At 44.6% G+C, this 13679-nt stretch overlaps 1 protein-coding gene across 1 annotated transcript; it reads right to left on the bottom strand.

Moving 5' to 3' along the window:
• Positions 1-3279: 3279 nt before the first annotated feature.
• On the bottom strand, positions 3280-10051 carry LOC144597581 (putative G-protein coupled receptor 139). Its single transcript, XM_078407075.1, has 2 exons — positions 9979-10051; positions 3280-4172 (listed from the first exon to the last, which is right to left on the bottom strand). Exons 1-2 carry the CDS (start codon positions 10049-10051, stop codon positions 3280-3282), a joined length of 966 nt encoding a protein of 321 aa, XP_078263201.1.
• Positions 10052-13679: the final 3628 nt, after the last annotated feature.

A 13679-nucleotide genomic window follows, 5' to 3' on the forward strand; every position in this document is an offset into this window, starting at 1 on the left:
TAGGCAATTCCCCTCTTCATGGGCTTCTAGCCGATGGTGACTATCCTGATAGAGGTGCCAGGATTTCTGGAGCAGCTCGGACTTGCAGCTGGGATGGTGCAGTGGCGATGCATAATCTTTGACATCCAGTGCGCTCAGCTACCTTTTGCTCTCCTGTGGGGTGAATTGAATTGGCTAAAAAACAGCGTCATAAAGATGGGGGGGGGGGGGGGGGGGGTCAAATGGGCGGAGGTAGTTCTGGGCCCTGCCACCACTGAACATGGGGATATCCACAGACTCATTCCCCATCTCAGCAGCTCACCACTACTCTCAGGACATCAGAACTCTGCCCTGATAAATTGGTGGTATCTTTACACGGTGCTCCCACTGTTTGCTGAACGTTCTGTCCTGTGATGCAGCTTCACTAGGTTGGTAGAATCAAGCTTTGGTATGAAAAACAGAAGGCAGGATGAACTCAGCACCTGTGGAAGCAAAAAGAAAGTGTTGACATTTTGGGTCAAAACCATGCATCGATTGAGAGGGATTGGACAGAGAGTCAGTATATTGCAATGTGAGGGGGGGGGGGAGTAAATGATGGGCTCTATCTATCACCTTCCACCCTCTTTCCCACCCTGTCTTATACTACTAAATACTGGCAACCTTCCCTCTGCTAAGGCTCAACCCAAAGCACCAACTTTAAAGCATTTCTCTCCACACGTGCTGCTTGACCTGCTGAGTTCTTCCAGCTTTTTAAAAAAATATCTAGATTCCAGCATCTGCAGTGTTGTTTGTCTTGTGTATGAAGGAACTGCAGATGCTGGTTTAAACCGAAGGTAGACACAAAAATCTGGAGTAACTCAGCGGGACAGGCAGCATCTCACTTTCCTTCCCTCCAGAGATGCTGCCTGTCCCACTGAATTTCTCCACCTTTTTGTGTTGTTTGTCTTCATGTTTTGGTGCAGCTGGTGCTGCTCCTGGCTCTGATCCTGCAGGTGACCCATTTATCCATGGCTGAAACTGAAGGTGATGTGGGGGGAGGTATTGTACCACAACAGCTGGGGGCCCACAGTGTCCCATCAATAGCTGTTGGGCCTGCTCTGAACCTACTCCATTCAACACACTGGTGGTGCCACTCAATACAACAGAACACTTTCTCTGAACAGGGAGTTGTAATGAGAGAGCCTGGCGTGCGAATAGTCTGTAGTTAACAAAAAGTTAATAGGGCTTTGCTTGCTAACAAGAGATGGTGGGAAATGCTGTGGGCCCCTGCTATCGACAGATAATAGATCGGGTAGATGCACAGTCTCTTGCCCAGAGTAGGTGAATCGAGGACCAGAGGACATAGGTTTACAGTGAAGGGGAAAAGATTTAACAGGAATCTGAGGGGTAACTTTTTCACACAAAGGGTGGTGGGTGTAAGGAACAAGCTGCCAGATGAGGTAGTTGAGGCTGGGACTATCCCAACGTTTAAGAAACAGTTAGACAGGTACATGGATAGGACAGGTTTGGAGGGATATGGACCAAATGCAGGCAAGTGGGATTAGTGTAGCTGGGTCATGTTGGCCTGCGTGGGGAAGTTGGGCCAAAGGGCCTGTTTCCACACTGTATCACTCTATGACTCTATGACTCTATTGGGGGACTAATGGCGCATTTCGGAATCCTATTGACTAGAAGTAGTGCTATGGGGGCCTCTTGCTTCACTTGGTATAAAGCAGGCATCTGCAGCATGCTCCATTGTTCTCCAAAAAGTCATCGAAGGGCTGGGATCGCGACCGGTGCCTCGGACAGGGCACAGGGAGAGGGAGGTGTGCTGCTGTAGACAGGATCCTGCACATACCGAGATAAGTAGATGTTTACTCCCTATTGCCAATAAATGATGTATAATGGAAGGCCTCCCTGACAGACTGGGTTGCGACCGGCTCCTTGGAAGGGTGAATAGAGAGAGAGAATTGTGCTGCTGTAGAAAGGGCCTCACGCATACCTAGAGAAGTGGAGGTTTACTCTCTATTGCCAATAAACTTGATTTATACTGTAACTGGAGTGTGAGCCTTTTTCTGTTCTATCAGTCAGATCCTTGAACCTGTTCCCTTGCAACAGGAGCCAGTGACTTCAGCATTATCCCACTCAGTCAAGTATAGTTGAGTTGAGTTTATTTTATTTTGCACAGTATAGTAAGGTACAGATGCATTGAAAATCTTGCTTGCTGCAGCATCATGGACACATGGACTCAAATAACACACAAAATCTTACAATTAAATAAATTCTACGAGGCTGTGGAAAGAAAAAGACTGTGCATGAAACAAGACATTGGTACAAAACCAAATAGAAATCAATCCCATGGTCATGTGATGGACCACATTACATCTATAATTTTGTTTGTGGTCATACGAAGAGCTGTTTCCAACCAAGCTGTGATGCAACGGGATAGTATGCTATTTATGGTGCATCTGTATAACTTGATGAGAGTTGTTGGAGAGATGCCGAATTTCCACAGTCTCTCAAGGAAGTGAAAGACTAGCTTCAATGTGCTTGGTGCAAGACAGATTGTTGGTGATATATACGCCAAGGAACTTGAAGCTCTTGACCATTTCAAATTCAGAAACTTTGATGCTGACTGGGGTGTATACACCTCACTTCCTAAAGACAACAACTAGCTCCTTCATATTTCTGATATTGAGGGAGAGGTTGTTGACTTCTCTGGATGTAACTACGTTCTCTTTCACCTTCCTGCCTCACTCGTCATTGTTCGAGTTCTGGCCCACCACAGTGCTGTCATTTGCAGAAATTGGACCCACACTCATGAGTATATAGGAAATATAGTTAGGGGCTATGAACACATCCTTCTGGGGTACCAGAGTTGAAACATATTGTCAGGATATTTGTTCCCCTGTCCTCACAGTGCAACTTGGTTCAAGGACTCGATGGCTGTAGGAAAGTAACAGTTCCTGAACATGGTGGTGAGGGATTTTGTACCTCCTGCCCGATGGAAGCCTCAAGGAGAGAGCGTGGCCGGGATGGTGGGGATCTTTGATGGTAGGCGCTGCCATCTTGTAGAGACGTAGATCACGTAGATGCTTAGGATGGTGGGGACGGCTGTACCCGTGATTGACCAGGCTAAGTCCACACTCTCTGCTGCTTCCTGTATTCCTGTAAGATGGAATTACCATACCAGGCCATGATGCACCCAGTCAAGTTACACATGGGGAACTACTTGCATACCCAATCCATTCACAGATTCAGAGAGAGAGGGAGTAGAATGGCTGAGAGGAGGGCACTGGGAAGGTGGATATGAAGGTGGCTTCACTGAAACCATGCAACAACTGCAGTGAATGGGTACATCAGGGCGTCCCTTAGCTCCTCTCTGAACTTAGTCTGGGTCACCACGTAAATACAGGTGTTGGTGCAGGAGCTCAGAAGCTGCAGCATGTAGCCAGTTTGTTCAGCGATGTAGCCCGGGCCCGTGAGATCATGTTTGTTGGTGATTCGGTAATAAAGGGCATGCAGCACTCTTGTCATCCACAAAACTATAAAGCTGCCTGATATGGTGAAGAGCAAGATGATGGATTTCCTTCGCTTCTCCATCTCTGGGTCGTTGCGATCCTCACAATTACCGCTTTTCTGGAGCCTCCTGCGGATTTTACCCGTCACCAGAATGAATCTGACAGTCAGAGCGTTGAGCGGCAGAATCAGAAGGAATGCGAAGCAAGGAGTTAAAGTAATGCAGAACAAGTCAAAAGCTACCCATGCAGTTTTAGTGTAAAAACTCAGTGATATGGTGCTCCCCCAGGGTACATCATCAACAATATACTCAGGCTCATATATAAAGTACAGAGGGATGTTCTTCAGACTGAGCATCACGCTCACTGCTATTAGAACCACTGTGGCAGTTTCTGTGGTACAATATTTGGTTCTCAGCCTCTGACAACAGATGGCAACAAATCGGTCGAAGGTGAAAGTGACGGTGAACCAGACAGAGACATCGGTTGCTGCAAAGAGCAGGACGAGCAGGAGGGACTTTGCAGGAGTGGTGTCCAGGTATGTTCCCGGGAAATGAAACGGAATGATCGTGTACAGTATCACATCGGTGAAAATCACCATCAGATCCGCCGTTGCCATGGCCACCAGGTAGAGAGTGATGCACCTGGAGAGTCCGCACTTTCCTCTCGACAGGATCACAATGGCCATCAAGTTGACTACAATAGTTAGAAATGGGGGAAAGTATTTTCAGAAAACATCTTCGAGAGGAAGAAATATACAAATGGACATCCCTGAGGGAAAGACAGGAAACATGGTTTGGGAACCCAAGCATAACTCAGTTTAGAGATAGAGCATGGAAAGGTCCACTGAGTCCATGCCGATCATTGACCACTTGTTCGCACAAGCTCTGTTATCCCACATTCGCATCCACTTCCAATACGCAAGGGACAATTTACAGAGGCCAATTAACCTACAAATCGCCAAGCCTTTGGGATGTGGGAAGAAAGCGATGCACCTGGAGGAAACCAACGCAGTCACAGGGAGAACATGCAAATTCTGCGCAGGCAGCACCTGAGGTTATGATCAAAGCCGGGACCCCGGTGCTGTGAGGCAACAGTTCCACCAGGTGCGCCACTGTGCCATCCATGATGTAGGAGTCTCACATTGTGATATTATTCTTTTTTTAAAATAATTCTATTTTTATTATGATTTTCCAGTTCCATACATTCCGCAATGATACACATTCTCATTCACCTTAAACCCTCCTTAGTTAACAAATACTGCATATCCCAAAATAAAGCATACCACATGTATTGGAAGCACTACAAGGATGGGTAATGACTTACTGGACATTTGATCAAGGGGCGTGGCTGTGTTCTGCAGCTGCGGCTCACCGGCAGTCTCTCCGTTTTTTTTTTGTGTTTTTTAGTCAATGTTGATGTTAAATGTACGTTTTGTTTTATTTTTAATTCTGTGTATGTAGGGGGGTGGTGGGGGGGTTGGGGGAAACCTTTTTTTAAATCTCCTCCTCAACGGAGATGCGACCTTTACCGTGTCGTATCTCCGTTCGCGCTACGGCCTAACATCGTGGAGTCGGCGGCCTCCAGCTGGGATCGACCTCGAAGACTCCGGTCGCAGGGCCTGGACTTACCATCTCGGAGGCTTCGGCCGTGGGCCCTGCAGACCGCAACATCTGGAGTTCGCAGGTCCCTGGCTGGCGACCGGCTTTTGGGAGCTCCAGCCGCAGCAGCTTCGACCGCCCCGAAGCACGAGGCACGATCAACCCGCCCGCAGGCCCTTCATCACCCTGCGTGGCTCGGCCGCAGCACTTTACATCGCCCGGTGGGGGCTCAGGACTCTCATCGCCCTGCGTGGCTCGGCCGCGGCATTTTCCATCGCCCGGTGGGGGCTCAGAACTTTCATCGGCCTGCTCGGCTCGACCCTGGGACTTTCCATCGCCCGGTGGGGGCTTCAAGGGGTTGGGAGCCTCGATCGCCTCGTGGCGCCACGGGAGAAGAACGAGGAGGAGATAAGACTTTGCCTTCCATCACAGTGAGGGTATGCCTGGAGCAATCACTGTGATGGCTGTTTTGTGTAAAAAATTGTATCTGTGTGTCTTGTGTTCTTTAATGTCTACTGCCGGACCCTGACGTGAGAGGACGCTGGCGTTGATTATTCGCCGCTTTTCCGTCAGGATAGTTTGTCTGTTTGCCTGTTTGTTTCTATGTTAATTGTATTTGTAAAGCGCTTTGTGCATGTGTTAAGGCGCTATATAAAATAAATATATTATTATTATTATTATTATATCCAAAACTTAACTACACACAAAAACAAAAACAAAAACAACTAAAACCAACATTTGGGGTATACCTCTATAATATTTCATCACTACTTCTGGAGCGGTATGAAATCAAGGAAAATTAGATAGGACACGGAAGTAGAATACAAAGATCCGCTTTAAACGAATGATGGCCGTACGGGCATGATGTACAACATCCATTTTTCCCACCTTTTCAAAAATATTCCCTGTTGCAATCTTAAAGCAAAAGTTATCCTTTCCATTATAAAAATATCATATACAATGTTAATCCAGTCATCCACATTAGGTTTTCCAGGTTTCAACCACTTCCTAGTAATAGCTTTCCTGCTGGCAGCACTTAAGATCTGGAAAAGATACTTATCTTTAATAGAAGCATTTTGTACTGGTAAAGCACCAAAATATAAAAGCTCAAATTTAAATGGAATATCCATATAAAAAACTTTTTGTAAAACTTTATGAATCTCCTGCCAAAATGGGATCACTGATACACAAGACCAAAATATATGAAAATGGTTTGCCTCAAGGCACCCACATTGTCGCCACAATGAAGAAGAATTTGTGTAATGCCTTTTTTGAACTGGTGTAATAAAAAACCTAATAAGGGTTTTCCAGCAAAACACCCGCCAAACATTTGAACTTGAAGTTTTCCATTGTATCTCACATAAGCTCTCCCAGGTTTCTTCCTTTAGAACCAGATTACCTTCCCTTTCCCATTTCTGTTTTACATACAGTGAGTTGCCTTTTCTCTGCCGTAAACCCTTGTATAATTTTGAGATGGTTTTCTGTTTTGAGCCTCCATGGTAAGCATCAATAAATACATTTAACAAAATATTATCCCATTTTACTTCTGCACATTCCTTTTGTATTTGATCTATATAATGGCGAATTTGAAGGTATCTATAGAAATCATCATTATTCAAACCAAATTGCCTCTTCAGATTCTCAAAGCTGTTCATAGACCCCTTATGTAAAAATGTGCAATATGATGTCAAACCTTGAGAACTCCATCTTTTAAAACTAGCGTCCTGTCTTTTTGGTACAAAATCTGGATCAAACGTGCACCATCTCAAAACCTTCACAGCATCCCTCAGATGATTTTGGGTAACGACCTTATTCCATACCTTAAGTGATATGGAATGTGATATTATTCTAAAAAAGATACGAGGTATCAGAGAGAATAGTTCAAAGCCCCACTGAAATTACATTTATAATTTGGTGAATGTATGATTGAAAGAAATCTGAAATAATGCAATGATCAGAAGTCTGATGTTCATTAAAAAAAACAAGTAGTTTTATTTGTAAAATGTATTTAATTTAATTCTCTTAAACAAATTTTTGGAGGCAAGCAGGGAACAATCTATTTTTGAAATGATCCTGTGTAATATGACAGGGTTAGTAAGTATTGTTACAGTCAGGGAACAGGGTGAGAAGCAGAAACATAACAGGTACTAAACGAATGAGTTTAAGAGTGGCATAATTAAATTAAATACAAAACTAGAGTATTAAACAAAGAAAGTCTATTAGAACAGAGCGGCAAGATTGTTCAGGTAAATTGATAAACCGGATTAAAGCAAATAATGATGGATATGTAATGGCAAACATTTTACATAATTCTTAATGAATATCAATTTAACTGACAAAATAAAAATTCACTTAAAATTATACATTGCTGACTAAAGTATTTCAGGACAGTTGATTGGCAAAACTTGTGAAGAGGATTACAAGTCTCAGGGAAGAATCTGTTAGTGGAGAGTAAATTAACAAGATAAGAAGTGTTTAAGAACTGATATAAGATTGAACAAAGAAGTGTTGCAAAGTTCCATGGATCCCTTGCAAGTGAGAGGGAGAAATTATAATTGGGATATGGTAGTGCCATTAAAACAAATACAATCTTTACATTATGGCTATGCAAAGCCTTTATGGAAGGGGATTCATTGTTGAGGATGTAACCAATGAAATAGGTAAGGAAGGATCAGTAGATGCTGTATGTCAGAGTTACAAAATGTATAATTGAAGTCCCATACAAAACATTGGTGCACTAAATAGGGCTCATAGGGCAGGGAAATGATGTCCGTATTGTTATAGAACAACATGAACAATATAATAAAAATAGAGAGGCTGGACATATTGTTATTTTCAGGTTAAAAGCTGTTGCTAACGAGGATTACTGCTTGTGCCTCAGATGTTCACAATCTACATTATTTTTAAGTGTGGAGGAACTATTACATCCTGTGGTTCAGAGACACTTGGCAATCATTTGTTAGAGAAGCAAAGAAGTTAACATGTAAATTGAGAAAGCAATTAATAAGGCAAGTTGCACATCACCCTTTATTGCAAGGGATGGGAAAACCACACTGAGGGAAGTCTGGCTGTAACAGTGTAATAATATAGTGAGGCCACATTCAAGAGTACTATATGGAGGTGTGACCTTGGTCTTGAAGATGTGTACACTTGCTTTAGCAGAGATACAAATAAGGCTCATTATACCTGGGTTGAAGGGATGTCCTTTGAAGAAACATTAAGAAAGGCAGACTAATGGTATCCAGAGATTGTAAAACAGGAGGTTATCTTATTGTAACATACGAGGAGGCTTGGAATTCTCCAGTTCAGACGCCTGTGCATGTTCAGTTATTGATTATATTTGTTCTAATTTATAGATCTTTGGATTTCAATAGATCCACCATGAGACAGTGGGGTTGGGGAGGAAGGCTGTTCATTGAGCATTGCCAGGATCCGATTAAAGGATAATGGTATAACCCTGTTCCTACTCCTCATTTTCTTATCATTGATTGACTTACAAAAACCCCAAACCAATTACAGTCCTAGCAAGCAAGGTTACTTTGGATTACAAATATGGAAGAGGTGGCGTTTAATCATATGGAGATTGATGCACCCATTAATTAGATGTTGGATGATCTGTACCTGAACCTAATTTACCTGACTTGGTTCTGCAACCAGCAATGTTCTTGGCGAATATAAATCCCTCTTTTTGAATCTTGACAGGATTAAGCCAAATAATTTTATGGATAAAAATCTATCTTTTTATTATCAGGTTACAAAAGGCATTGTTCTTTCTTTTGACCTCAGTTTCTGGTGCTCTCTACATAGAACCTCCTGCATGTGCTTTCCCACTTTATTAGTCCCAAGGACGATCAAAGTGACTAATCTGTCATTTTCAATATCTTCAAAACCTATTTGACAAAAAACACGAGGAAAGTAACAGACCACAACATAATATATTTCTTAATTGTGTCCAACTATCTTCCAATCACCCCCCCCCCCCTCACCTGTATCCATTTATCACTTGCCAGCATTTGTCCTGCCACCACCTCTTTTCCAATTCCCCCCCACCCCCCCAATTACAATCGGTCTGAAGATCCCTGGCCTGAAACACTTATCCATGTTCTCTAGAGATGGTGCCTTCCCTGCTGAGTTACTCCAGCACTTTGTGCTTGATTCAAGATTTCAGCATCTGTAGTTCCTTGTGTCACTCTAATACAAGGGACTTTTGATCCTTTGATCCTGCTTGTAAAGGAAGCTACCTCTACCCTAATTAATCAAAAACACTATGATCATCACATTATCCATTCTCTCCTCTATTTAACATTGGACATTCTTTAGGTGCCAACTGCTTGTCTGTCCAACAGTCTGAATCCTTACAGGTATCAAGACTGCATATTTTGAAAGCAATAAATTATTAGGTATACTTAAGGCCTCCCTTGCACAGGTTCCTTTCCCCCAGTGCTGGAATAACTCAGCAGGTTAAACAGTAAGCAGTAACTCTGGAGGTTAGGAACAGGCATTTCAGGTGGAGACCCTTCATATCAATTGTAATATTTGTATTCTGATTCGGCACCAGACACACCTCTCGACGTGTGATTGAGGAACATGAGGCAGATACTGTCACCCTACCTACGTGTCCAGATGTCTCCAGCCCAGTTTAACTGCAGCTAGTGAACATTGAGGCTGCCTTATCTGCTGTGGATGTGTTCACTCTCAGCATGTCGGCAGTCTCAGTGTCCACATTCTGACACATGTATGAGTCTAGATGTCTGACACTCTCTGTCATGTCTTAGTCGGCATTATTTATGACCAGCAAGACCAGTTAACATCAGAACACGTCCATGGCTTTGTCAGAAGATGACTCTGTCAAAGTTTCTATTTCTGAGACAGATGCTTATATCAAATGATTAATGTCTTACCAGAGACTCCAACTACTGCAAGAATAAGGTAGTAAATCTTTTCCACCTGATGAAGTATTGTTAGCTCATGCATATCGTCTGGGATGTGTTGGCTGCAGGAGGCAAGTATTCCAGCTTGTTACATTATAAATTAGAAAGAGCAGTGTATTTATACAGGAAGAAAATCCCCTGTGAAATCCTTCATTTCATCATTATTAATATTAATTACAGATCATTGAACAAACAAGTGAAGACAATGATGGGCGAAATCAAATGGAATAAAATATAATGAATTGTAATTTATATAACTTCAGAGAAAAAGTGCAAGCAGCTTAGTAGTATGATATTTTTCCAATGCAGATTGGTAATTTTGATTTTTGTCACTGACGTTATCAGTAGATTATGATGGTACGATGTAATATTACATACCATTCATACTCAGTTAATCTCCATGCATTGTTATTACAACTATTAAAACAAACTAAACTAAACTAAACTAAAACTCCCCAACAAGAAAGTGAGCAACAAAGCTACAGCTGGCACCCAGCCAGACCGAGTGGTTGGCTTCCAAATACGCCCACCAGCCAGCTGTGAAGCAATCCATTCATGCCCGCAGCAAAATGTAATTTTGGTATAGGTTTATTATTGTCAAGTGTACCGAGATACAGTGAAAAGCTTTGTTTTGTAAGCTATTCAGTCATGTCATATCACATCATACATGAGTATACTCTAGCCAGACACAAGTGCAACAGATAGTGAGAAAGAATAATAAGCAGAGTGCAGAATTTCATGTTAGACCATTACAGCATTACAACTACAGCGTAAGTGGCTGTTAAAAACAGTTAAATGTGCAAAGGCCGCATTGAGATAGGTTTGAAGATCGGGACTACATCCTTTGCATATGAGAGATCTGTTCAACAGTTGGACCATCGATCCCAGGCAAGGGATCGCAGACTCCGATGGTATGTCCATGGTCCCACGGTGGGGCTCAAAGTCAGTCTCGAGCAAGGCCGCCAGCTCCATGAAGGGCGGCACGGTGGCGCAACGGTAGAGTTGCTGCTTTACATCGAATGCAGCGCCGGAGACTCTGGTTCGATCCTGACTACGGGTGCTGTACTGTAAGGAGTTTGTACGTTCTCCCCATGACCTGCGTGGGTTTCTCCGAGATCTTCGGTTTCCTCCCACACTCCAAAGACGTACAGGTATGTAGGTTAATTGACTGGGTAAATGTAAAAATTGTCCCTAGTGTGTGTAGGATGGTGTTAATGTGCAGGGATCGCTGGGCGGCGCGGACTTGGTGGGCCGAAAAGGCCTGTTTCCACGCTGTATCTGAAATATGAAAAAAATATGTTAGGCCGCAGTGACCGGAGATACGATCCGGAAAACAATCGCATCTCCAGCAAGGTATGAGATTGAATAAAGGTTTCCCCCTCCCCAGCCCCCCCCCACATAAAACAAACCAGAGAACATTAACACAAACTTTTAAAACACACTAAAAATAACAAAAAGGACGAAAAGGTAGACAGACAATTGGCGAGGCTGCCATTGCTGATGGCGCCACCTGTCGGTGTGTAGACACTAGTACGCACACAGCAAGCGTCACTCGGGCTAATGTTCTGAGACATGTCCATACCCCGTTCCATCCCTCACCTTCTGGCTCGCTGGTCCTCCTGCTGCTCAGTTGCTTGCCCTGCATCCAGTGCTGAGGGTGACACCATCCTGAGGTCATGCTGCTGACAGCAGCCCGTCAGGACTCTGTTGAGTTCCGGAGAACACTGCACAAGATTACCTGGGCTGTGGAAGTGTTGACCCAGCTCGCAATCGACAGCCCCCGCAGCCTGATGCGGGAAAACACAGTTGTCCTATTTTTGGTGCTTTTGGATCCCTCACTAAAAAATTGTGAAAATGGCCAAAGGTGTGCGGTTGTCGTGGGTTACAGGCCACAATGGGCGGTAGATGGAGAGCTGCATTGTTCCTAAGAGGATCCTGCTCAGCTGAACACAGCTTCTGATGGTGTTCCACTGACCAAAAGCCCTTTGAGGCACACTGCGCATGGCAGTTCATGCACAGCAGCACACTCCATGGGGCCACGGATCAGAGACCCATTGGCTTTGGTGACGGAAACCTGGACGTGCTCGAAGCAGGTTTGTGCGCTGAGGCAGGGGAGTGGTGGGTGCAGCTGGACATTAGAGGCCTTTCTAATTTCAGAACTTTCTTCAGGTGTAATTACTACAAGGTCAAATAGTAATACAGCATTAAAACAGGCCATTCAGCCCAGCACATCCAGGCCATCCATCCACATTAATCTCATCTTCCAGCGCATGGCAAATATCATTCTATGCCTGGGCAGTTCAAGTTCTAGTCTAGATTGAGAGATTGAGGCAAAACCTGAGCTGCCAGGATTTTTTTAGTATACAAAACATGTTATTTCCAAAACTCCATCCGACATTCTCGGAGGCTATACATACATTCAATACAGATATTCAATACAAAAATTATACAAAATTAACCACCACCATTTCCACTCATGCCCACTGGCGTGGAATCCTTCCCTTATTTGGAGGGGCGTCTCTCTCCACCACACCCTGCCCCCCCCATATCCGGCAGCGGAAGGACCCTAGACTGTGGCCCTCCCCCACAAAGCCATGGCATTGGCTACACCAAGCATCAGTGCGTCCCTCAGCACGTACTCCTGCAGTCTGCAGTGGGCCAGTCGGCAACATTCCCCACCGGACAGCTCGCTCCGCTGGGAGGTCAACAAAGCTCGTGCAGACCAAAGAGCGTCTTTCACCGAGTTGATGACCTTCCATCAGCACTCGACATCAGTCTCTGAAGGAGTCCCTTGGAACAGTCTATAGATCACAGAGTCCTCCATGACGGAGCTGTTCAGAATAAATCGTGACAGGGACCCTTGCAAGCCTCCCCAGACTCTCTTTGCAAATCCACACTCTGCGAAGAAGTGGGAAACCATCTCCTCTCCATAGCAGCCGTCCCGATGGCAGCGTGCGCTGGTAGTGAGGCTCCGGCGATTCAGGAAGGATCTGACTGGCAGGGCTCCCCTCACCGCCAGCCAAACCAGGTCATGGTACTTGTTGGTGAGTTCTGGTGATGAGGCATTTTGCCAGACAAGCTGGGCAGTCTGCTCTGGGAACCACGCCACAGGATCCATGGAGAAATTTACCTGCAGTGCCTGCAGGACGTTCCGTGCTGACCACTGCCCGATGGACTTGTGGTCAAAAGTGTTGGTCCGGAAGAACCTTTCCATGAATGACAGATGATGCCAGGATAATTCAGAGACTGCCAGTGCTGCCTCTCCAAGCCCCAAAGCTGAACTGCCAAGATACCCCTAAGGCTGCCAGCCCCACCTTTCAAGGCAAGGGTGAACTGCAGGGTGAAACCTGAGATTGCCATGCCTCCTCCTTCGACACCAGGACTGAGCTGCTGGGACAAGCTTGAGATTGCCAGCTCCACTGCACATGTCCCTGCTAGTGAAGAACAGTGCCCCCCTGCGGTCCTCGACTTTCTTACCAATGTACATAAAATTTATTATGTGAGTATATACTGCCAGTGTTGGTGTGGTCACTGCTCAACCTGGCATCATCCCTGATATGTTATATATTTCGATCAGATCTCTCCTCAACCTCAAACGGCAGAGAAAATAATCCAAATTGGTCGAATTTTGCTAATACCTTCTAATCTTGGCAGCATCCAGTTAAGCCTCT

This window comes from Rhinoraja longicauda, chromosome 10, assembly GCF_053455715.1.
Source record: "Rhinoraja longicauda isolate Sanriku21f chromosome 10, sRhiLon1.1, whole genome shotgun sequence".
Lineage (NCBI taxonomy): Eukaryota > Metazoa > Chordata > Chondrichthyes > Rajiformes > Arhynchobatidae > Rhinoraja > Rhinoraja longicauda.

What these genes read in the sequence shown, in the direction of transcription:
- LOC144597581 (XM_078407075.1), bottom strand. Translation starts at nt 10,051, where the DNA reads ATGCATGAGCTAACAATACTTCATCAGGTGGAAAAGATTTACTACCTT. An exon ending in TGCAGTAGTTGGAGTCTCTG is followed by an intron (nt 4,173 to 9,978) that starts GTAAGACATTAA and finishes TAACTATTGTAG; the next exon opens with TCAACTTGATGGCCATTGTG.